The sequence below is a fragment of the Orcinus orca genome, chromosome 7 (genome assembly GCF_937001465.1).
Source record: "Orcinus orca chromosome 7, mOrcOrc1.1, whole genome shotgun sequence".
Classification (NCBI taxonomy): domain Eukaryota; kingdom Metazoa; phylum Chordata; class Mammalia; order Artiodactyla; family Delphinidae; genus Orcinus; species Orcinus orca.
Window position 1 is genome coordinate 109,886,685 of NC_064565.1, and position 26,965 is coordinate 109,913,649.

At 39.1% G+C, this 26,965-nt stretch overlaps 1 protein-coding gene across 3 annotated transcripts in view; it reads right to left on the reverse strand.

The window, feature by feature from the left end:
• Positions 1–26,965, reverse strand: part of SPHKAP (SPHK1 interactor, AKAP domain containing) — a 129,653-nt gene that overhangs the window by 14,236 nt on the left and 88,452 nt on the right. For all 3 annotated transcript variants that reach the window (XM_012532950.3, XM_033426064.2, XM_049712514.1), the window contains exons 5-8: positions 25,745–25,879; positions 21,389–21,644; positions 15,676–19,444; positions 998–1,183 (exon numbers count right to left, since the gene is read on the reverse strand). In XM_012532950.3, coding sequence (XP_012388404.2) covers positions 998–1,183; positions 15,676–19,444; positions 21,389–21,644; positions 25,745–25,879 — 4,346 coding nt within the window. The remainder of the gene's footprint in view (positions 1–997; positions 1,184–15,675; positions 19,445–21,388; positions 21,645–25,744; positions 25,880–26,965) is intronic.

Here is a 26,965-nt window from a genome sequence, read left to right on the forward strand (position 1 = left end):
TACCTTCTTTATTTTCCAATGACATCTCTTCAAGTAAGGTTTTCAAAGAGTGAGTGCTGGGATATCGTGTAATGGGACAGTCTTCCGTCAGGAGTTCCATGAATAAGCAACTAAATCCCCTCATTTCAAATTCCTGTCTTGGTTTTCGTGTGGGGTACTGAATGTCTTCACTGATTGAAATCTGATGACTCAAACATTGCTCTGGAGGTAATTAACTGTATAAACTTATGCTAAGTCCAGAGATGCAAATTCTCTTTGCTTTCTATCTCTATAGGATAACATTTCCCACCAGTTTTTGAAATTTTAGATAAATCGCTTAACATTGTGAAATTTTCCTAAGTCTAAACAGACTGAACTGTCAGAAGTAAAATTTTCAAGGAGCCATACAGCCAGATGCATCGGAAGCCCACTTTCCAACTGGCCTTTCTGGAAAGTCTGTGGACTTGTTGGCCCAGTATCAAATAAGATTTTGGGTAGAAACATGAAGATTCTTTTCATTCTCACCTCACAAAGGACTAGTTTTTAGTTTATGTCTCCTGATTGGCTCAGGTCCTCCCAAATCTGATCTCTCTTTAGCACCTCTCTAGCTTTTCTAGAGCAACAATACAGAGGGGAGGAACAGTCAGGCCAAACAACACAACACAGTATGGAAACGCCTCATGTAAACCCAGCCTGTCTTGCATCTGAAATACAAATGAACCAGAAAGAAAGTATCAAACACACCAGGTGTAATAGCAGCTCTTCTTTAAAAACTCACAGTTGTCATCATTGAATGCACTAGCTGGAGCTTGCAGAGAAGGGAACACAGATGACTCTCAACCTTGGCCAAGCTAATTGAAACCATAACTGGATATTAAGATAGCTCTCAGCACAAATTATGATGGGCAGTCTTTCCTTTTTCGGCTATTAGGGACCCTTTGCAGAGAATGCTTAAAATGCATTTCTGGAATCTGTGTTGAGACCTGTTTCCCTGGTAAGTCATTTAAAGAGCAGGTACCTCATGGATCGCTCACTGAGCTGCAGGAAGCTGCTGGTGTCATCTGGGTTTTCTTCCTCATTGGCGAGCTGGGACCAGCTGTCCGTGCTCTCTCCACTGCTGCCGGGAGGGCTGGAGAACTCATCGGGGGCTCTGCCTTCTGTTGAGACTTCAGCCTCTGGTACATCTCTGGCATCAGGGCTGTCACTGTAGACGGTAAGATATTACTAAGAGTGCAGGCACAAGACTGACCTTTTCAGGGGAACCTCACTGCATGCTCTGTTGAGCATGGATCTCTGCCATAGTCAGCAGGATGTCCTAGGACATAGATGGAAACTTTCTTTTAGGCTAATCCTCTGCCGATGCCCTAGGTCCCACTTTGCCTTTTCAGGATTACTCTCTATCAGCTTTCTTATTTCTTCATTTGATCTCTTTCTACTGACTCCCTCCATTCATTTAAAAAACATGTTGAAGCAACCTGGCCTGCATACATAAGAATTATTGAAGGGCAGTGGTGTTTAAAATAAATATACCCAGAGCATCCTTCCCCTGAGATTACGATTCAGGGGTTCTGCAGGAAGGCCCAGAAACCTGCATTTTAAACAACCACCCCGGGTGATTCTAATGCAAGTTGTATGTGGACCATGTTGGGAGAACAACACCCAGCCCAGTTCTAGTGGGTTACCAAACCATTTTGCCTGTAAATGCCTCTATACGTATTTTGCACTTGCAGCTGCCTTTTTTTTTTTTTTTTTTTTTTTTACCCCATCCTCTCCCTCTGAAACCTCTGATTTATATCAGCATCACTTTTCTGGATGAGCACCTTTTTATATCAAGCATTTAACCTTTGATCTGACAAGCTTTTTTCTTTGAAACCTTTCCTCGTTGGCTTCCCATGAATTTCTGCCTTTCTGGACACTCCATGCCTGGAACCTGGTTCTCTCTTTGTCCTTTAAACATAGTATAGCCAGCTCGGATTGATTCACTGCCCTCCTTTCCAGTCTGTCCCTACGCAGTCTCATCTATTCTGCCTGTGAAAATAGCTTCCAAATCTGAGCTCCAGGCAGGGCCCCTCTTCCTGATTCTGGGGCTCTTTTCCTCAGTTGGTCTTCAGAACATCTCCAATCTGTCTCACTAACATCTCAGAATCGACCTATGTAAAACAAATTCTAATTGCCCTCCCATCCTCTTCCTGTATTTCTTATTTCATTGACTTTTCTGAGTGTCCGGGCTTAAAATCTTGCAGAAAACTTCTGATTTCTCCTTGACCTTTACATTCAATCATTTGCTATGTTTTCAGTCCCATCTCTAAAGTTTCTCTCACATACTTATCTCTGTCTCTGTGCTCAGGTAGTTATGTTAATTGAGGTCTTTCTAAATTTCTAGAATTTCGATTTGGAAGGAACCTCACAGATTTCCTGTAGATTAGGATGCCAAAGCCCAGTGAGGTGGAATGATTTACCTGAAGTTACAACAAAAGTTGGTACCAGACATCGGATCTCAAGTTTTGAGACTCCTGGGCACTGAACCTTGACTTCTTGCCTGGACTATATTGTGTCAGCCTCCTAACAGTTCAGCCATGACTATTCTTCCTCTTTCAAAACCTTCTTCACACATATGCCAGGTTAATGTTAATTAACGTTCTCAAGGCATATCTTTGGCCTTTCTTGTCAAAAACCTTCAAGAGCTTCCTAAAGCTAAACTCTTTCCTTCACGGTCTTGCCTTGCCTATCCAGTTTTATCCGTCTGACTCTAGTTCATTACTGAGTAAAAGCAGACTCTCTGCTTCTCCTCAGATGTGCCATACATTTCCTGCCTCTTGACCTTTGCCCCGTTGCTTCCTCTGACCAAATGCTGGAGACCAGGGTGCTTTGAGCACTGTTCCTGCAGTCCAGTGCTGTAGCTTCCACTTCTACCACGTGTCGTCTATTCAACTTGGACAAGTTAATAAAACTTTCCAAGAAAAATAAGAATACTAACCTCATAATGGTTTTTGGAAGAAATAAGCTAGAAAATAAAATCATTTAATGCATTTATCTTAGTGCTTGGTATGTAAGTATATATTATTCTTTATTAGTAAATTATATAATTCATTAAGAATCATATGTCTAATAACATTCTTTCCTGATCCTTGTTTCTTACTATTCCTTAGCCAAGATGCTCTCACCTCCCTGAAGTCGTCCTTAATCTCTCTCACTAGGGCCATCTCTCTCTTGAATGATCAAAGCAATTAGTCTGTCTTTCTTTTTGGTAGCACATAGTGCTTCCTAGTTTGCAGTCTAGTGTATATACCATACATTATTAAGAGCTTTTTTACTTTTTTATGTATTTGGAGTAGAGCTGTGAACACATTAAATATTTTTTAGATGAATATGTTATTGTTAAAATTGCCTAGCTTCATAAGTACAACCATATTCAAATTTAGATAGCCCTACCTGTTAAGTCTCATGTGGAAAGATATGAGAAAGATCTTTCTTACAAGCTAACGGCATTCTGAATAACTACGGTATTGAGGTGTGGCAGTTTCTATCACACTCTACTGCTAACACTTGGTGAAAGCAGGTTTTTAATAAGCTTGACTTTCCATTTGTTTGCCTGGCACAGTGACACACACACACACACACACACACACACACACACACACACACACAAGTGCTCTGGATTAGAGATCAGACCACTTCTTTTCTCACAGAGCAGCTTGCATTCATTCTCTGTGCCCCAATTCCCTACTGCACACTGCACCTGTAGTGAGGTTTGCACCACAGGAGAGGAACCTCAAAATTATCATGCCTGGACACATCTGCCTCTCTTTTTCTCCAGGGAGAGAGAGAGACATGATGGAGGAGAGAGCACTTTGCTCTAGATTAGAAACACATTCAAATCTTTTCTGTGGAGAGGAGGAGATATCACTACCCTGGAATATAATTAGACAGCTCCAGGGAAATGGATCACTGTATCTCTTTAGAAGCCTCTATCTTCAGGGTTAGTATTTGATCAACCTTCAGTCCAGGTGCCAGTGCTCTTTGCTCAGAAAGCCAAATGTACAGAAATGTGAACAGATTCATGGAGACTTTTCTCCATAGTCTCATCAAAAAACTAATAGCACAAAGAGAAGGACATTAATGTTTGCAAACAAAAAGCAAGAGTGTATTTCTCAGTTGACAATGAAAAATATGGTAACTCGGTGAGTGGAGACTGGAATGCTTTTCTTGGCCCTTGTGCACTGGCTGTAGAGAGTAAGGGCAGCTGCCAGTCCACACTGAGAGCTGTCCTCAGATTGGGAATTGCCTTGCCAGGGTTATACCCTATCCCAGTGAGCACCCCAATGACCAGCTGACACAGAGATATAAAAGTCCACCCTTGCCTCAATTTGCACTAAACATGACAGACCATCCCAGCTTCAGGGTTTCCTATAGGATGCGCTGTGCCCTCAGGTACAAACATATTTGGGGGGGACCATCTCCCTCTGTCCACTCTTGTCTTTCCTTCCTTCTTACCCATGTATGTACACTTTTCTCTGGCAAACACTCCTTAACAAATTATATATATTTGCCTGAACTCTCCTTCTCAAGGTCTGTTCCCAGGAAATACAACTTAAGACACTTGATCACTTTTATGCAAAACACTTGATCGGTTACAGAAAGATCTACATAATTTTCCTCAATCTTAGTGCTGTTATCCTTTCTCCAAAAATGGTTGTACTTTTTACAATATTTGCTAAAATGAGTTCTAGTATAGAGTGTAGAGTTTCAAATGTATAATTTTTTTGGTGTGATTAAATATCCCCTTGATATGTGAATGAATTACATAGGTAATAGCACACCAAATATTGTCCCTAAGATTCCTTCTCAAAGTATCTGTACAGGTGCGGTTTTGAGGTGTGGCTGTTTCTAGTGTGATCTGTTGCTAACATTTGGTGAAAAGAGATCCTTAATGAGCTTGATTTTTCTTTCAAAAATGTTGAGATTTTTCTAAATTGAGCAGATAGAAAGGAGAAGAATGGATGTAGCCAAAGGAATATTCACTGAATTTAACTAAATTCAAATGAAAGATAAGTTAGTTCACTGATGACAAATAGAAACAATATACATATTCCCCAAAGTGGAAATGAGGCAAGTACTCAGCACAAAGGGGAGGGCTCCTAAAGAATTTGTTTACTTGGTTAAAAAATAATTTCCTGGACTAATTCCTTACTGAATTAGGACCTTATGTTATTAAAAAAATTCATTATAGGATATTTCTTACTAAATCGAAGTTAAATCTCAGTGATTGACATTAAACATCCAGCTTAGAAATGAATCTGTCAGTATATTTTATTTTGTCTCAATTTCCCACTCTATTTACAGTAAATCTCATATCCCATGTCACATAACTAGGGATTCAGAATGAATAGTGATTATATCTAAAACACTAGTTTCCATTTTCTTTTGAGAGAAATTTATAGGTTTGTTCATTTTTCCCAGACTGAACCAGGAGGAAATAGAAAATAAAAACAGACTACTCACAAGCACTGAATTTGAGACTGTGATTAAAAATCTTCCAACAAACAAAAGCCCAGGACCAGATGGCTTCACAGGCGAATTCTATCAAACATTTAGAGAAGAGCTAATACCTATCCTTCTCAAATTCTTCCAAAATGTAGCAGAGGGAGGAACACTCCCAAACTCATTCTATGAGGCCACCATCACCCTGAATCCAAAACCAGACAAAGATGTCACAAAGAAAACTACAGGCCAATATCACTGATGAACATAGATGCAAAAATCCTCACCAAAATCCTAGCAAACAGAATCCAACAGCACATTAAAAGGATCATACACCATGATCAAGTGGTTTTTATCACAGGAATGCAAGGATTCTTCAATATACGAAAATCAATCAGTGTGATAAACCATATTAACAAATTGAAGGAGAAAAACCATATGATCATCTCAATAGATGCAGAAAAAGCTTTCGACAAAATTCAACACCGATTATGATAAAAACCCTGCAGAAAGCAGGCATAGAGGGAACCTACCTCAACAAAATAAAGGCCATATATGAAAAACCCACAGCCAACATTGTTCTCAATGGTGAAAAACTGAAAACATTTCCACTAAGATCAGGAACAAGACAAGGTTGTCTACTTTCACCACTATTATTCAACACAGTTTTGGAAGTTATAGCCACAGCAATTAGAGAAGAAAAAGAAATAAAAGGAATCCAAATCAGAAAAGAAGAAGTAAACCTGTCCCTATTTGCAGATGACATGATGCTATACATAGAGAATCCTAAAGATGCTACCAGAAAACTAGTAGAGCCAATCAATGAACTTGTTAAAGTAGCAGGATACAAACTTAATGCACAGAAATCTCTTGCATTCCTATACACTAATGATGAAAAATCTGAAAGACAAATTAAGGAAACACTCCCATTTACCATTGTAACAAAAAGAATAAAATACCTAAGAAAAAAACCTACCTAAGGAGACAGAAGACCTGTATGCAGAAAACTATAGACACTGATGAAAGAAATTAAAGGTGGTACAAACAGATGGAGAGATATACCATGTTCTTGGATTGGAAGAATCAACATTGTGAAAATGACTATACTACCCAAAGCAATCAACAGATTCAATGCAATCCCTATCAAACTATCAATGGCATTTTTCACAGAACTAGAACAAAAAAATTCACAATTTGTATGGAAACACAAAAGACCCCAAATAGCCAAAGCAATCTTGAGAAAGAAAAATGGAGTGGAGGAATCAGGCTCCCTGACTTCAACTATACTACAAAGCTGCAGTAATCAAGACAGTAGAGTGCTGGCACAAAAACAGAAGTATAGGTCAATGGAACAGGATAGAATGCCCAGAGATAAACCCACACACATATGGTCACCTTATCTTTGATAAAGGAGGCAAGAATATACAATGGAGAAAAGATAACCTCTTCAATAAGTGGTGATGGGAAAACTGTAAAAGAATGAAATCAGAACACTCCCTAACACCATACACAAAGATAAACTCAAAATGGATTAAAGACTTAATGTAAGGCCAGACACTATCAAACTCTTAGAGGAGAACATAGGCAGAACACTCTATGACATAAATCACAGCAAGATCCTTTTGACCCACCTCCTAGAACAATGGAAATAAAAATAAAAATAAACAAATGGGACCTGATGAAACTTAAAAAGCTTTTGCACAGCAAAGGAAACCATAAACAAGACAAAAAGACAACCCTCAGAATGGGAGAAAATACTTGCAAATGAAGCAACTGACAAAGGAGTAATCAGAATTTACAAGCAGCTCATGCAGCTCAATATCAAAAATACAAACAACCCAATCCAAAAATGGGCAGAAGAACTAAATAGACATTTCTCCAAAGAAGATATAAGATTGCAAACATGCACATGAAGGAATGCTCAACATCACTAATCATCAGAGAAATGCAAATCAAAACTACAGTGAGGTGTCACCTCACACCAGTCAGAATGGTCATCATCAAAAAATCGACAAACAATAAATGCTGGAGAGGGTGTGGAGAAAAGGGAACCCTCTTGCACTGTTGGTGGGAATGTAAATCGATACAGCCACTATGGAGAACAGTTTGGAGATTCCTTAAAAAACTACAAATAGAACTACCATATGACCCAGCAATCCCACTACTGGGCATATACCCTGAGAAAACCATAATTCAAAGATAGTCACGTACCACAATGTTCATTGCAGCACTATTTACAATAGCCAGGACATGGAAGCATCTGTCCATCAACAGATGAATGGATAAAGAAGATGTGGCACATATATAGAGTGGAATATTACTCAGCCATAAAAATCAACGAAATTGAGTTATTTGTAGTGAGGTGGATGGACCTAGAGTCTGTCATACAGAGTGAAGTTAGTCAGAAATAGAAAAACAAATACCGTATGCTAACACATATATATGGAATCTAAAAAAAAAAGTTCTGAAGAATGTAGAGACAGGACAGGAATAAAGACACAGACATAGAAAATGGACTTGAGGACACGGGGAGGGGGAAGGGTAAGCTGGGACGAAGTGAGAGAGTGGCATAGGCTTATGTATACTACCAAATGTAAAATAGATAGCTAGTGGGAAGCAGCCACATAGCACAGGGAGATCAGCTCAGTGCTTTGTGACCACCCAGAAGGAGGGTGGGAGGGAGATGCAAGAGGGAGGGGATATGGGGATATATGTATACATATAGCTGATTCACTTTGTTGTACAGCAGAAACTAACGCATCCATTGTAAAGCAATGATACACCAATAAAGATGTTAAACAAATAAAAAATAATAAAAAATAAAGAAAAATTTCTTTCCTAAGCACTTTAGGTGTATACATACGTTTTTATATGGTATGTTTTCCTTTTCATTCAATTAAAAATTTAATTTCCCTTGTGACATTCTTTGACCAACTTATAATTTAGAAATATTTTCAAATTTTTTTGGGGTGTGGATTTCCCAGGCATCTTTTTGTTATTGATTTTTATTTTAATTCCATGTGGTCAGACAACATATTCTATATGAGTTTAATTCTTTTTAAATTTATTAAGACTTGTTTTATGGCCTAATGGTCCATCTTGGTGAATGTTTCAAGTGTACTTGAAAAAAATGTGTATTTTGCCATTTGGTGGCGTCCTTAATACATGTTAATTAGGTCAAGTTGATTGAGAATGTTACTCAAGTCTTGTAGTATATCCTTATTGACTTTCTGTCTACTATTCTATCAGTTACTGAGAGAAGAGTGTGAAATTTCCAACTGTAACTGTGGATTTGTCTATTTCTCCTTCCAGCTTGATCAGATTTTGTTTCATGTAGTTTGGAGTTCTATTATTTAGGTGATTACATACATACATTTTCCATGTGTTCGTGATGAATTGGCCCCTCTATCATTATAAAATATCCCTCTTTACTCCTGATAAAATTCCCCTGACAAAATTCCTTATCCTGAAGTTGATTCTATCTGATATTAATATAGCTACTCCATCATTCTTATGATATTTCTTTTTCCTTTCATTTACTTTTAACCTATCGGTTATTTTATATTGGAAACACATTTCTTATAGATGGTTTATGGTAGGGTTTTGCCTTTTTATTCAGCCTGACAATCTCTGCTTCTTATTGGAGTGTTTTGATCATTAAAAAAATTAATGTAATTATCAATATGCCTGGGTTTAAATTATTATCTATTGGTACCATTTATTCTTTGTTACTTTTTCCCTCTTTTCCTGCATTTCTCTGGATTAACTAAGTAATTTCTACCATTCCATTTTATCTCCAGTATTGACTTATTGGCTTTTTGTTTTACTTTTTTAGTAGTTATCTCAGGGTTTACAGTATGCATCGTCAATTTGTTACAGTCAATTTTCAGATTACATTATACAAATTCACTTAGAAAGGAAGACTTTTACACTTCCATTTCCTCTTCCTATCATTTGTGCCATAATTGACATGTATTTCAGTCCCACATGTCACAAAGCAATATTTTTTGTTTTAAATAATTATCTCTTAAAGAAATTTTAAAATTAACAAAATATTTTGTATTTACTATTTGTGGGATTCTTTGTTTCTTTGTGTACATCCAAGTTCCAATCAGCATTATTTTCCTTCAGCCTAAGAACTTCCGCTAACACTTCTTATTGTGCAAATCTCCTATTGGCATATTCTCTAAAATTCTGTTGTATAAAAATTACTAGTTAGCTTTATTTTTTAAAATAGGCTTTATTTTTTTTCAAGCAGTTTTAGGTTAACAGTAAAGTTGAGCGGAAAGAACAGAGAGTTTCCATGTCCCCTGCCCACACGTGTACATAATAGCCTCCCCCACTATCAACATCCTGTACCAGGTGCATTTGTCACAACTAATAAACCGAAATCAATGCACCATTTTCACCCGAAGTCCACCATTTACATTAGGATTCACTTTGGTGTTGTACATTTTATGGATTTGGACAAATGTATAATGACACGTATCCACCATTATAGTATCATACAGAATAGACTCACTGCCTTAAAAATCCTCTGTCCTCTACCTATTCATCCTTTCCTCCCTCCTAAACCCCTTGCAGCCACTGATCTTTTCACTGGCTCCACAGTTTTGCCTTTTCCCAGAACGTCATATAGTTGGAATCATATAGTATGTAGCTTTTTCAGATTGGATTCCTTCACTTAATAATGTGTATTTAAGTTTCCCCTATGTCTTTTCATGGCTTAATAGCTTATTTATTTTTAGTGCTGGATAACATTCCACTGTCTGGATGTTCCAGAGCTTATTCATCTATTGAACTACTCAAGGAGGTCTTGGTTGTTCCCAAGTTTTGGCAATTATGAATAAACCTGCTATGAAATCTTGTGTGCAGGTGTTTTGTGTGGGCATATGTTTTCAACTCATTTGGGTAAATACCAAGAATCATGATTGCTGGATCATATAGTAAGAGTATGTTTATTTTTGTAAGAAAGAGCCAGGCTGTAATCCACAGTAGCGGTACCATTTTTGCATTCCCACCAGCAATGACTGTGAGTCCCTGTTACTTCACATACTCACAAGCATTTTGTGCTGTCAGCGTTTTGGATTTTGACCATTCTCATAGATGTGTAGTTGTATCTTATTTTTGTTTTAATTTGCAATTGCCTAATGACATATGATATTGAGCATCTTTTCATATGCTTATTTGCCATCTGTATATCTTCTTTGATGGGGATTCTGTTCAAGTCTTTTGCCACTGTAAATTTTGGATGACAGTCCTTTGTCAGAGATGGTCTTGGGGAACATTTTCTCCCAGTCCACAGCTTGTCTTCTGGTCTCCTTGACAGTGTCTTTCACCGACAAGAAGTTTCTAATTTTAATGAAGTCCAGTTTATCAATTATTTCTATAGGTCATATCTTTGGTGTTGTATCTAAAAAGTCATTGCCAAAAGCAGGGTAACCTAAATTTTCTCTTACGTTCCTTTCTAGGAGTTGTATAGTTTTGCCTTTTACATGTAGGTCTATGATCTATTTTGAGTTAATTTTTGCTAATGGTGTTAGAGTTGTGTCTAGATTCATTCTTTGTGTGTGGATGTCCAGTTGTTCCAGCACTGTTTGTTGAAAAAATTATCTATTTTCTGTTGTATTGCCTTTGATCTTTTACCAAAGATCAGTTGGCTATATTTGTGTGGGTCTATCTCTGAGCTCTGTATTCTGTTCCACTGACCTATTTATTTACCCTTTTACCAGTATCACAGTCTTGATTACTGTAAGCTTTGTAGTAAGTCTTGATGTCAGGTAGTGTCAGCCTGATTTTGTCTTTCTCCTTTAATATTCTGGTTATGCTGGATCTTCTGCCTCTCTGCATAAACTTTAGAATCATTTTATCAACATCCACAAAATAAGTTGCTGGGATTTTGAATGGGACTGCATTGAATCTATAGATCAGATTAGAAAGAATTGGCATCTTGACAATATTGAGTCTTCCTATTCATGAATAACCTTTATTTTTTACTAGGTAAAAAGCACTAGGTTGGGAGTTTTATTTTTCCTTCAGCACAGTAAAGATGTCATTGTTTGTCTTTTAGTTTATATTTTTTGCGGTAGAAAGCTGCAACTTTTATTTTTGTTCTCCAGTATGTAAGGTTTCTTCTTCCTTAGGCTGCTTTTAAGACTATTCCTTTATCACTGGTTTTTAATAGTTTGATTGTGATGTACACTGATGTGGTTTTCTTTTTGTCTGTTCTGCTTAGAGTTCACTGTACTTCCTGATTTATAAGTTTATCATTTTCATCAACTTTCATAATCACGTGTACTTTAAATTTTGAAGCATATTTATAATAGTTATTTAAAGTCTTTGTTGGTTAATTTTGTCATCTCTGTAATTTCTAGGTATATTTATATTGAATAATTATTGTCTCAGTTACGGGTGACATTTTTCTGCTTCTTTGAATGTGTAAAATCTTTCAGCTTAATTGGACGTTAAGCTGAAAATTTATATTGTTGAGTGCTGAATTTTGTTGTCTTTCTTTAAAGACTATTGGACTCATTCTAGGTTAAATTAGCTTCAGTTCAGCCTGATTTTTCAATGTTTCTCTTGTTAGGGCAAGCTTAGATCAGTTTTTATTTTTCAGGGATAGTTTAGCCCTAATTCTACGGTATGATTTCTTTCAGGGTCTCTGCTAAATCCTGCATATGTTTAACATGGTTTCTCCACTGTGGCTGGTTGGAACTAAACTTTTCCTAGTCCTGTGTGAGCCTGTGGCATTGTTAGCTTACAGCTTTCTAGCTTCATGGGGTTTCAACTATACATGCATGGCTTAGGGTTCAGTAACAGACTCGAGGGGAGCCCTCTACAGACTTCTGGAGTTCTTTCTCTGATAGCGCCCTCCAATCTCTCAATCTTCAGCTGAGTGACCACTGAGTTCTGCTCAGATTTGTCCTCTTTGTACTTCTGTCTGAAAAGGGAATTCAGGGGCTTCCCTGGTGGCGCAGTGGTTGAGAGTCCGCCTGCCGATACAGGGGATGCGGGTTCGTGCCGGGGTCCGGGAAGATCCCACATGCCGCGGAGCGGCTGGGCCCGTGAGCCATGGCCGCTGAGCCTGCGCGTCCGGAGCCTGTGCTCCGCAACAGGAGAGGCCACAACCGTGAGAGGCCCGCGTACCGCAAAAAAAAAAAAAAAAAAGGGAATCCAGGCAGAAAGTTGGACTATTTTTAAAGCTCACCATGTTTGTTTTCCTTATCTCAGAATGCTGCTTGTTGTGAAATGTCTGACAACAGTTGTTTCATATATTTTGTCCACTTTTCTAGTTATTTACAGAGGGAGAACAAGTTCAGCTTCAATTACTCCATCATGGGTGGAAACAGTAGTCCTTTCACATTTATCTTTTGTTATAGTTTTCTCTGCAGATATGCCATTAAAGTTTTGATTCCAATAATCTAATGTTAAATAATTATGTTTATATCTAGCAATATTTAATTTCAATGACTATACTTATCTCTTGTAGTAATTAACTGACTTTTAACTCTACCTCATTCTATTTTTTTTTTTTTTTTTGGCGATACACGGGCCTCTCACTGTTGTGGCCTCTCCCGTTGTGGAGCACAGGCTCCGGACGCGGAGGCTCAGCGGCCATGGCTCACGGGCCCAGCCGCTCCTCGGCATGTGGGATCTTCCCGGACCGGGGCACAAAGCCGTGTCCCCTGCATCGGCAGGCGGACTCTCAACCACTGCGCCACCAGGGAAGCCCAACTCTACCTCATTCTATTTTGATTGCAGTTTTTCCCACTCCTGTTTTGTATACCTTAATTTTTCAAATATTTAAAATATGTTATATTCTGTATCTGAGCATCCCCACGTCTGCAATCTTTGCTAGCGATAATTCTACTTTGATATTTGTGAGTCTTTCTTATAGTGCCTTGATTCCTGTGTATCTTGACATTTGAAGTTCTGAGCCTATATTTGACAGGCATTATCTATCGAAATCCTTTGAGACTTGGGATTAAATATCAAGAGATTTATTTTTGCCTCTGCCAAGGTTTCACAGTGTTGTTAACCTAAGATTGCTTTAAGGTAATTTACCAGTTTGTGGTTTCCTACATCACGCAGATGGTGCAAATTAGAACCCCAAACATGCATTAAGGCAAGCTGTGTTTATAAATGCTCAGGGGAATTTCTCTTCTACTCTGAGCTCTGCTCAGAAAGATATGTTTTCTTACCATGTCCTTTTTCTGGTGGGTGGACTAGTTTCTAGCTAGAACACCACAATGCTAGAGATACAAGTCCTTCAGTTCAATTCTTCATTTCGTTGGCACCCTTTGTCTCTTCCTTTAGGTCTCGTCTCAAATGCCAACATCCTGTCTTAAGTGGCCACTTCCCCCAAAAGGTAACTCTCTACCACATTCCTCTTTTTATTCTCCTCTCATCACACTCTACATCACACACTTTTTCCAAAGGGTTTTTCCATGCATCTTGTCTGTCTCTCGCACTGGTGTGCAGAAGCCATGGAAACAGACACTAAATCTCTATTTTCTTCTGTGCTTGCAGCCCCAAGGGCAGTGTGTATCACAGGTGAGCATGCAAATATTTGTTGGATGAATAATTATTTTTCTTGAAGCAAATATAAATGAATACACGACATAAAATATATTTCTAAAAAATTTATGTTAGGTCTGTGAGTGCAACATGTGAATGCTCAAAATTCTCAGTTTGGTGTTTATTACCTTGTGGTCTCAAATTACCAAAAAGTTAGGTAATTGCTTTTCAAAAATCTCAGAGAAGGTGGCTGAGTTAAGAACACATCGCTGCTCACCAGTAGGATAATATTTTCCCCCAAATCAAGAACTGGGTTATCCTAAATCACCCTTAAGCTCTTTATAATTGATATAATTTGGTACCTGGACAAATGTGCGAGCCTAAAATACAATAGGTATTTTTATTTGGGCCTGCCATGATGAATTCTGAATTCTGTTTCAAATAACAAGAAAGTAAAAAAGTAAGAATGTGATTTTTATTTCATCATGTTGAGATTTTATGAAGTTTTTAGTAAGAATTATGAAAATGTCCCTCAGAGAATAGCCTAAAAATATCTTCAGGACGTGACACCTCCCCACTTCCAAACAATCAAGAGTGCCTGTATCATTTCCCTCTCTCTTGTGTATAAGAGGGTAGGAAGTCTTTCACAGGGAATTGAGTTCCATGTTTAGCTATTTTGACATGTCAAATCCCCTGATAACAACTCTGAGCTTAGAAAATGTGATCTAAATATAACTAATTTCCCCTTTTGCAAATCCTGAGAATTCTGTAGTTTTAATAAAATTCTCACGCCGTTCATAACAGGTTTCTCTTGGGAAAAAGATCTCCTGGAATAAAGGCAACCATATACCTTAACCCCAAACAACAACAACCATAAAGTAAACATTTATTGAGTGTTTATAATGGCCTAGGCACTGAGGTAAGGGCTTGTGTACATTTCTTTATTTAAACCTTAAGAATCTTCTTATGATGTAATTATTACTATTATTCCCCCCAACAGGTGAGTAAACTGAGGCAGAGATCAGCAAAATGGCTTAGAGTGATGGTTTCAAGGTTATTTAGTGGAGATCATGTTTCATAACAATTCTTTATATTGCTCCACAAAGAAAAATATATTCAATACTTAGTCCTTATCTTTTGGAAAAAGATTCAGCTCTCAAATTTCTAAGGCTGATGATGTTGTTTTGCACTTATGCTACCATGGTATACCATGCATCTAAAGGGCCAGCACTCTGGGACATGGTGTCCTTGCAAAGACCTTTAGAATAAGACAAAAAAGAAAAACTTGAGAGACCCTGGAGAAAAATGATACCAAAATATTTAATGTCAGATTCCAATATTAAAATTTATTTACAATTTAACTGTTTTTAAATGGACAAGTTGATGTAATTTTCTTATTTTGCTTGAAAACTGCCATGAATTAATTTCAGAAAGTAGCATTCTATGGGAGATTAACTGTAATGGGGAGAATGATACCTCATTTCTTCTGTTATATACATAAATCAAATTTGTTTTAGAGATTATTTAAAAAACCTTACATCTTTCTATTATAAGTGCATAGTAACCCAGGGAGGTCAATTACTATCTCAGAAATTCAGTTCTTGTGTCAGTAAGCCCCTAAGATTTAGAATAAATACTAATTAAGATGCAAACTCCAGTCCCATGCACCCTACCTCGTCTAAGAGGTCATTGACTCACCTAGGGTTTTGGCAGGAATTCACAGTAGTGTCTCCACCCCTCGCCACATGTGGGACCTTTTCTTCTTTCAAACACTCTTCTGCTTCCTCTAGGGGGCTGCGTTTGGAAAGGACGTGTTCAGGTTCTCCAACACATTCTTCTCTCTGATCTATTTCAATCTGAATTAAAGGCACTTCCCTTGAGCAAAGTGATCGCCTGGTGTGGCTTAGAAGGACAGCATCCTGGCACGAGGAAGTTTCCTTTCTAGAATCTAAACTGTTGTGATTTGCAAGCGGCGCAGCTTTGCTTGGAGACGACAGTGGGGGATGTTTGCTTTCAGTAATGGAGTTTTTCCTCGGGTAATCAACAGGTTCCTGAACAAGCAGAGCTGGCCCACTTTGCACTCTACTCGAAGCCAATCTGCTTGTACACTTCTCCACCTGCAAGGAAGAGCCACCGGAAGCAGGCTCAGCATCAGCTGCCCGGGCGTCGTCCACTATAATTTTGTTCTTCCGCATGAGGGCTTCGATTGAGTTTGCCCACGTCTCGTGAATTAACATGTCTGTGATCTGGTCGGCCCCACCTCTCCGATACAAGCAAGAGTCAGATTTGCAGAGACCCGATGAGGAAGAGCTACTGACCTGCTGTACGCTGAGGAAATCTTGCTGGCTGTTTTGAGCAAAGCCATCTAAGGAGTTGGCTTTGATGGGCACGTTCACCGTCAGCCTGGCGCCCAGGGATCTGCTGTTGGGCATGGATGACTGTCTGTAACACACCGGGGATCGCAGAGAAGGCGACAGCAAGCCAGTCGTCCAGTCCTGGCTGCTTCGTCCGGAGGAGGCACCGTCTTTGTTCTCTCGTTCAATGTCCCTCAACATGTACCTGTAGAACTCCTCGGTGATGCTCTCGGTGCTGGACTGCTTTGAGGGACAGCTTGGCCTCACACTGAGGTGGTCATTTTTCCGGCAGGCCTGTTGCATAGCTGAGTTCAGAATACTGCTGGCATTCTTGCCTGCGTAGTAATCCAGCAGTAACTCAAACCCTCTTCCTTCATTTTCCATCTGGTTCACCATGAACCTGGAAAACTCATCGGTGATGCTCTCACAGCTCGACTGCTTGGAGACGGAGCTGGCCCTGCTAACTGGCTGGCTTAGGGTACTCATTAAACCCAGGCTATTCACATACGCCCCGGCGTTAGAGTCCTCCTCTGGAATGCTCTCACAGCTGGAGGCCTTCAGCCGGTTCCCCCTGTCTCCACTGAGTAACCGACTCCGAGGATAGCTCTGGGCTTGCCAGACACCGTCCACCATACAGAACTCTGTGAGGTTCACGATCTTGGCTGCCACTTCATCTGCAAAAGTGTTTACAGAATCTGGGATGTCCTCAAGGTTCATCGACTCGTCCACAACCCTGTTCATCAGCTTCTCTTTAAGTTCCGGGTACTCATCTGTTTTCCTCTTGATCTCGCTGAGTCGTGGTGGCTTGTGTTTCCTCACAGTGGCCCCACCGGCCTGGCTCTCTTTCTTCCTCTTCAAGGATCGGCAGGGTACGTTGGGGGTAACCAGAAACTCATTCCCTCTTTTCCATGCACAGAACCAGGGTTGTTTTCCATTGGAGTTGTCAAGGCAAATCGCTGCTATTTCAGTTGCCATGGAAACAATGGTCTCTGCTAATTCTTCTGCAAAGTCTGCAATGCAGTATATGTCTGGGTGTTTTGCCGGTAGCAGGGATTGAGCAGGAAGCAGCAAATCGTTCCCTAACAAAGACAGGTTACCTTGAACTTCATTGTTTAGAGGTGAGGCACAACTGTACTTTTCTGGAGCATTTGGATTGATGCTGTCCTCAACGTCCTGGGAACTGATGTACTTGCTGACGCTCGGTGTCATTTCTCCCTCTGAAGGGGCTCTGCATTCATTCTCATTGTGACTGGATTGTTGATGAGGGATTTTTGTATCCTCTTCCACCACTCCCTTCAGATATATCTCCTTGGGGGATGTTTTAACAGACTCTCTGGGAATACAGGACAATTCAGGTTGCAGTGTGGGGTTCTGGAAGAGGCCTGGCTTCTCTGGGCTCTTGCTTTCTTGCTTTGGACGCTCATCATCTACAAGATCATTGATAACAAGACTGGTGCTCTGCAGGTTGCTAGGTGGATGGCTGCTGGCGTAGTCAGTGGCCTTTGTCCATGCTTGACAAGTGGCCTGATCAGTTGGCTGAGAGTCTAGTTCGGTTTCCCTCCCTCTGACGGTCTCCTTAGAAAGGATGGTGGGACATTCACCAAGCTGTACAAGGCGGCTCATCTTCTTGAAAGTGACGCATATTACATTGAAGAGCAGCTGATTTGTACTTTCCATTAAGGCGTCCAGGGTTTCAGATGAGTGCCTGCCATTGCTGGGGTCGATTATTTTATTCTTCTGGTGAACTTCATCAATGGAATGCTTCAGGATAACATTAGACAGGGTCTGTGCCAGTTCATTCCCAAGGACATTTTCTGAGCACGAGGTCTGAGGCTTTGAAACAGTTTCTGTGATTCTCCTATGCATTGATTGCATGAGGTCTCCAATGCTGCTGTAGGCATCAGGTCTTGTTAAGACCAGAGTGGCCTCCTTGAGCAATGCCTCTGCAATGGCTTCATTCCCCAGCTCCATGCTCTTCCCGGTCACTGAACCACAAAGTGGGGGGACTGCTGCAGACACCTCAGCTGCAGACAAGAAGCCACTTGAAGCCATAGGGCACTTCGCCTCTCCTGCTTCACCCAGGCCACAGACAGCAACAGCGCTTACCACCTGAGTCATGCCACACAGAGCAGATGGAAAGGAATATTTGCTGATGGAGTGTTCCTTGAATACTTGAGATGACTGAGTTTGCACTGGTTCATTTCCTCCCAGTGGATGGTTTGAAACCAGGGATTCTTGCTCCATTTTGAATCTTTCTGTGGCCTGTGGACTGGAGATGGTTCCAATCACAGTGGCTGCACAAGCTAATGCTACTTCTAGAGCACTCTGGGGGTGTTTGCTGGAGTTCTCTCCAGAGAGGATGCCTGAAGTTTCAAGTGAGACTTGTGTCTTGGGCCCTGAGGAGATACCTGGCTCAGGGCCAGCAACGCTGCCTTCTGAACTCTGAACAATGACAATTTTGGAGAGTTCATTCCATGACCGAGGGACCACGATATCTTCTGTGGAGCAACCACTGGGGAGCAGTGCCCTTCCTAGAGAAACACTGACTGCAGAGTCCTGGGGTAGCGCAGGCTGAGACTGAGATAATCGAATAAAAGCATCTTGCAGCACAGATTCTGCTAAATTCGTAGCATACTCGCCGGTTGTGGCTTCTCCATCTTTTATGGGAAGAATAGAGTTTGTCCCGTCTTCATGGTCTCCTGGGTCTAAACTGCTGTCATGCTCAGAGAAAGTACCACATGCAGAAGGTCCATCTCTCTTAACCATCCTCGAGAAATAAGCATTGCCTGGAATACATAGTGCCTGTGATTCTCCCTCTTGACCTTTAAAATTTTCTGAATAATAATCATTTGTGGATGGCTTATCATTCCCCACAACTTCACCTTTCCACTCTGATGGCTTGGTTGAGGGATCTAGACTCTGCAAACTTGTATCTTCTGCCACGTTTCCCAGAGATCCTTCTGTTTTAATCAATGGTGTATGATATTTGCTAACATATTGATCTTCCAAAGCATAAAGTAACTTTTCCTTTTTGTAATTCCATTCCTCCTGAGTGGCTTCCTTTGGCTTTTTATTTTCCAAAGCATTGTCTGAGACATTTATATTTTCATAACCTAGTGAAGAGAAAATGAGGGCCACTATTACTTTTTATTTATTTTCTTTTTTAAGACTTCATTTTTTTAAGAGCAGTTTTAGGTTAAAATTGAGACAATATACAGAGATTTCTCATATATCCCCTGCCTCCACACGTGTGTAGATTTCTCTATTATGAGCTCCTCCCGCAAGAGTGGTACATTTGTTACAATTGAAAAACCCATAATAACACATCAGAATCACCCAGAGTCCACAGTTACCTTAGGGTTCATTCTTGCTGCTGTACATTCTATGGGTTTAGACATGTATAATGGCATATATCCATCATTACGGTGTTGTACTGGTTTCACTGGCCAAAAAATCCTCTGTGCTCCACCGATTCATCCCTTCGACTACCATCTGCACCCTTGCCAAACTCCTGGCAACCACTGATCTTTTTTACTGTATCCATAGTTTTGCTTTTTCTAGAATACAGGCTTTTCAGATTGGTTTATTTCATTTACTAATATGCATTTAATTTTCCTTCCTATCTTTTCATGAATAGCTTGTTTCTTTTAAGTGCTGTATAATATACCCGCTATTACATTTTAGATAGCAGGTTTCCATGAGTCTAAAATAACATTTAATTCCTAAAGATGCTTTACGGAATCAGGTATCTTTATTTTTTTTTAAATAGCATTTTGAATGTTTCTTTAAGAAAAATGAATCTGAAAAGTCTTTTGAGTTTCATTGTGGACTGCCACTCAACAAAGCGGCTTTCAATGCGGGGTACAAATGCAAGTGCTAGCTAGAGTGTGGGAGGGCATTTGGGAGCTGAGGGCTGGTCACCATGTTTCAGGGAGAAAGTAACACAGACAATTGTTTCTTGAAGCTTCCCAGTGGGTACAGGAGGAGAAGGGAGGACGTTCAGGTCACCTAAATCATGGCCTTGTTGAAAGAGTTATTCTAAAGTTGGCACAGGATTTGCCCCAAGGACAGTGGCAACAGCATATGGGGTATCCCTTCCTCTGTGGGAAGAGGAACCCATTGTTCACTGAGCTACAGACGTAGACGTAGAGAATGGACCTGTGGACACGGAGGGGAAGGGGAGGGTAGGACGAACTGAGAGGTTAGGATTGACATATTACACTACCATGTGTAAAATAGATAGCTAGTGGGAACATGCTATAAAGCACAGGGAGCTCAGCTTGGTGCTCTGTGACCACTTAAATGAGTGGGATGGGGTGGGTGGGAGGGAGGTCCAAAAAGGAGGGTACACATGTATACATATAGCTGATTCATTTCATTGTACAGCAGAAACTAATGCAACATTGTAAAGCAATTATACTCTAATTAAAAAAAAAGAATGAATAAATGAAAGCTAAGCACTTTCCTGGGTTATTTCCTTCTGTACTGACAACAATAATAGTTAAATATAATAAATATGTATGGTTAAATGATATATATATATATAACAAACATATGGTTAAATATAATAGTGCTAAGAGCACTGCTATACTCCCAAATTGTGGACAAGGAAACAGGGGCTCAAAAAGACGGGATAACTGGCCCCAGGTTTCACAGCCTCAAAGAGGCAGTGCTAGGATTCAGGTCAATCTAACTCAGTTTCAACTAATACATGGTTTTAATGGAAAATTTAGGGACGTTAACTTTCCTCCAAGTGATAGTCTCCATCTCTCGGCAGGCAGGAGGATTTTGTTTTAAAACACGTAGATTTCCTTCAGCATCCCTAAGGCATCTTTAGGGAGAATGGGGCCATCTAACCATTAAATCTGTTAAAGTGCCTCTGTCAGCATCCCCACTAGTGTTTTCTTACTCTCTCTCCCTCTTTACACTCCTTAAGTGAAGGTTGTGATGTGTCAGCCAAACTGATGTGGCCTGAAACTTTTCTGAAATTTAACCCAGACATTTTTATAGGGTGGCTAATTTCAGGATGCACATTCGTTTTATTGGAAAGTTCTCACCGTTCCTATATTCTTCCACATCGCTTTCCTCCTCCAAGTGCTCGGATGCGGTAAGAAAGTCTTCTTCAATTGAAGACAAGGAACAGTTTGTGTCATCCTCCACTTTTAAGATGTTTGTTTCCAGGTGGAGCTGCCGCTCCTGCACCAGTTCCAGACCAATCAAAAATTTGTTGATTTCAAAGATGATGCAGTTGGTACTGTTTGGTCTGTTCCCTCTTGCACACTGGACCAAACAGATATCTGACAACCAAGGACACTGAAAGCAGAGAGAGAAAAAGGCATTTGTTAAAAGAGAAAATATAAAACCATTCCCTCTGACCTTTCTTCTTCTATCAATCTCTCCTGTTAGAAGGAATGGGGACCTTTAAAATGTTTGGAATATTTTCTGGGCTTTTATTGATGAACTGCTTGAAAAAAATTCAAGTGGTGCTTGGGGAACACAGGGTACCCAGGAGAAAGTTTGACTTAGTGGAAAATAGACTAATTATATCACATATTTTTGTTCTCTCCTGTCAAAGCAAAAATTGCCCTGGGCAACATTTACCAGGAACTGAAGACCTTACTCAAAGTTATTAAAATAGGAGAGAGAGGCCAGAACAGAGTTGGACCACAACTCCACTGAAACAAAAGGCAATTGGGTTCTTAAGAGCTGGCATAGGAGGATTGACATCCATCTGCGTTTGGTAAGGAAAAGTAAACTTTCTTGTATCTTCATGCTGAAAGTAGTCTTGCAAATTGGAGCAAAGTGCCCACAGAAGTCAGGCTCCCACCCTTCCACAGAGACAGGGACACTAGCTTTGCTGATGGTTACATTTCAAAGAGATGGGTCCTAGGTCCTTCAGAAAGACATTCTTGGGTTGTAAAACTGGCAAAAGGCTTTTAAAACAATTTACATCTCAATGGGGCAGAGAAATAATTTATAACGATGTTTTCTAAAGTAAATGTTCTGAGAAAAGGGAGGTTTAGGGCCTGGAGTCAGAAGGAAGGCTGTCTAAAGTTTAACCAAGCTGAGGGGAAAGTTCAGGCTGTCTTGGGCATCCCTCTTGATTAAATTGAATCCCACGTTCTCAGATCAATATCTTTTTCTGCCTTGGTGATATTCAATACAACTTCTGCCAGTATTTCAGACGGATAGCAAGTATTTTCTCAATTACAGTTAAACTTTATAATTTGTATTGTTCATTTGAAGAAGTAGCCAAAATGAGATTTAAAGAAATCCCCTGGAAGTGAACGAATTCTGTCTAAAGGATGGGCATATGGGGACAGCAGTGAAGGAGGTCAAATCATTGACTGGTGTCCCACCGAGACCTGTTAATTCTGTTCAGTTCCAGGGTTACAGACCCTCTCCCTATTCTCTGCTACACATTTTCACTCTTCATAGTGTTATTCATTAGAAAAACAGTAAAAAAAAGTTTCGATTGCCCATGCACAGATTACTAGTAAATCACAGACATGTCTTGTGCATTACAAAAATGAAAACGTTCCTGTAAGAGGAACAATATGCTTATTTATAGTAATTTTTAAGAGAAAATTATTTGAATGGAAACAACAGTTAGTGGACAAAGGGAAGCGAAATAAACTTATCTCAAATGGAATTCAAAATGTTTGGAAATATTTTATGTCCTAAACGGGATTATTTAAAACATGCTGACTGTGGTTGGAGTTACTTAGGTCTCATCCTAGTTAACTTGACATTTTAGAATCCTTGAGTCTGAATGTATGTGTGTGTGTGAGCAGTGAGGATGTGTATATGCAGAGGAACACAAACACGTAGACATTTATACTGTATTTCTGGAGTTTATCTTCTTCTGACATAAATATCATTTATCAATCTCTTTGATTGCATATTATAATTAGAGTAATTCTAGGATAGATGATTATAAAATGAAAAATTCAGTAATTCTCTAAGGGTCCAGGGATCCCTAGGGGGCTCAGAAATAGAACTTATCTCTGTGCTTATGTGATTAGGTCTGTTCTCAAGGAAGGTGGTCCATAATCTTGCCTTTCAAAGTGTGGGTAGTGTACTAGCAGCCTCAGCAACACATGGGAACTTGTTACAAATGTATAATCTCAGACTCCACCCCAGACCTACTAAATCAGAATCTGCATTTTCAAGGAATCTTTTGGTGATTCCAACATGCATTAACATTTGAGAAGTATTGGTCTATATCTTTTATGAAATTCACGAAGGATCTGTGCTCCCCTAAATGGTGAGGACCCACTGCTATAGAGTAATGAGAGCTGGCTTGATTAATTTTCTTTCCACTGAATTCAGACATAATATACTAAAGTGAAATTTGATAGATACTTTCTGAGTGCCTATTATATGCAAGGTATGCTGGGAGGTACAAACATGAATCAAATAATTACTCTAGGGGTTGGAGCATAACATACTCCCAGTAGATCAGACATGAATAAAAATAAAGTTGAACCGTAAGAAGTTGTCAGATTTGCAGGTCAAGATTATTGCATATTGTCATTTCCTATCATTTAGCCTAAATATAAATAACAAAGTGAAATGGGGTAGGAATCAAAAGAAATGTTAAGAAAGCAATATGAGCAGTTAAATAATACTTCAAGATAGGCTTAGGGAAAGGAGGTTGTTATTAAACATTCAATGTTACACCGCTGTGGTACCCTTAGGAAGAAAATGTATTTTCTTTACAATCTTCTTGAAAGTAAATAACCATCCTGAGAGTCTTAGGTAAATGATGGCAAACAATGGAGCCTGTAAAATAATGGCGGATATTATTATATAATTTTTATGATAGTCTACTAGGTGTCTGCATACCTTATGACCTTTAATGCAAACAATTTTCTATGAGGTGTCTGTTGCTACTGCTCTGTTACAGATGAGAAATCAGAAGCACAGAAAGGCTGACCGATCCTTTCAAAGTCACAGAAATATAACGTGGAAGAGCCAGCAATGCAATCCAGGTCTGCTGGACTCCAATTCCTGTGTTCTTTCCAACTCTCCTCACGGAGAGTTTAATTAGAAATCGTTACTGACAGGCCTGGTGCCGAAACCACTCTTAAAACTAAGCTTTGAAAATTGCTTTTGGTTATCATGGTTTTGCCTAGTACAAAGAGAGGATACTTAGAGCTGTTTATTCTCTTTTCCAACAATTCATTTTCTCACTAAGGAAATGTGTCATTAGATTGACGAGGAAGAATTTTGTTCTAGGCTTGATGAGCAAATTGTAACAGGCTGTGTGTAGATTTTCATTAAGTATCTGGAGTACGGCAAGAAATAGTGGGTGGACCTCTGAATTTTTTGATATTTTGAAGGATTAAAGAATAAAAGAAGATTTAAAAACGTTCCAGCAAAACTAAAACACAAGGAAGAGAAATTTGTTAGAGGAAAACACATGCTCATTATTTTAAACTGGAGCTATCACTATCAACATATCTTATTTGAGAAAATTTGCGATCTTTTATACAGTATGTCTTTAGAAATCTTTCATGTGTTTTTCTGTAAATTGGTTAAACAATTTAAAATTTTAAAGTTTTCTTCAGTGTTATAATGATATATCTAATAATAATGAACATTAGTAGATTGAATGATAATAATAGTACTACTTTATTTTCAGTAATCTTCTTTTATACTGGGAACTTCATTTTTGGGCCTAGGAAAGTTCATTTCCATCTTTGGGGCTGCTGTCCTTTTTTTTTTTTTTTTTTTTTTTTTTTTTTTGCCGTACGCGGCGTCTCACTGTTGTGGCCTCTCCCGTTGCGGAGCACAGGCTCCGGACGTGCAGGCTCAGCGGCCATGGCTCACGGGCCCAGCCGCTCCGCGGCATGTGGGATCCTCCCGGACAGGGGCACGAACCCGCATCCCCTGCATCGGCAGGCGGATTCTCAACCACTGCGCCGCCAGGGAAGCCCTATCCTATATTTATTAGCTTGGCTGGTTTGATATATCCTAAGAAATAAATAGTATCCGGAAAGAAGAAATTGTGCGATTCTAGGACCACAAGGTATGAATTAGAATTTGGCTATTGTTCCTGAAACAGAAGACAATTCTGTTTTTGATTATCCGGTAGATTTGTAGAAAACCAAGCTAACCAACCAATGCCTAGTGTGTCTGCTTTAGTTTAAGTGCAACTCAGCACCATAAACTTGAGAAGATAACACATGTCAGGAGTTGATGTAAGGAAAACTCTGTCAAGCTATGAGGGGCAATATTTAAGAGAAATACAAGTAAAGCCTATTCTTGAATACAAGGACATTTTTGATTCTTATGCTATGGGAGTCTATGTATAGCATCTATTTGGGCCTTGTACTGATTTGTGTCAAGAGCTGACCACAGATAACTTATTACTAGTGAATAGGTTATCAAGAGCTTATATTTCTTACCTGCGAAACTTCAAAATCTGCCTGGAGATTTCCAGATGTTAACCCACTTAGGAGGACAATTTCATTTTCTTTTGGCTTTTGGACGTTCATGGAGCTTATAAGTTTTGGAAGATCTGGTGAGACATTGACCAATTTCTGTAGAACAAGAATCTTTATTAGCTTAGATGTTTTATTTTCACTTCCAAAATACTACCCCAAAATTATTTTGCTTGCAAAAATAATATACTCAGTAACAATTCATAATATAGATTACTTAATCTATTAAGATTATTACTAGAAGAGATTGTATAAAATTGAAGCATAAGGTTTAGACGGGAATAGAAAATTTCCTAAACATAAAGATTTAAACATTTTTACTTCTAAGTTTTCCGAAGTAAACACTTAATGATTATTGTGACACCACAGTTATACATGATAGTTTGGGAACTTTTTCCTTTAAATCCTTGAATAAGAAACCCGTTAACTAATAATGATGTGTTCTAATAAAGTCAACAATAATATTAATAATAAAATAATTACTAACATTGATTTTTCTGTATGTATTGATTACAAGGCACCATTAAGGACTGTACATATGTTACATTACTATCTTCAATCACTGCAACACCCCTATATGGATTGTACCACTATTACTTTCCTTTCACTCATAAGTAGCCTCAGATCCAGAGAAGATGAGATGAGTTCCTTGAACACCTTTATGTAGCTTATTCAGTTTATGTATACCCTTAGGCATAGCAGAAGGTGGTCTCAAATCACACCTAAGTTCGTTAAATACAATGTTCTTTTTATTTCTTTTTGCTTTAGTCTTTTATTGTGGTAGACATATATACTTAATTTTCTTTTACATATCAAACAAAAGAATATCAAAACCTGAGAACACAAGCAGGGAATACTAAGAGATTCATACACAGCACAGATTAATTAGAAATACACATCTACATATGCATTTTATAGATTCTAAAAATGTGATTTCCATAATATTACCAAATTTCCATTTCACATAATTTAAAAATTAATATCTGTAATCTATTTGCATATTTAAATACTGTAATAGCTGTCCCAAAGATCACTGCTGAAACAGTTTTGTTTTCATGAAGATCACGTTAATCAGAGAAATGAGTAGGAAAAAATGCTGTTAAGTTATAATGCGTCTTTTCTATGTCATAAAGTTTGATGGAAACACAGTTCTTAAGATGTCAATTGCTTTGGTCCTTCCTGCTC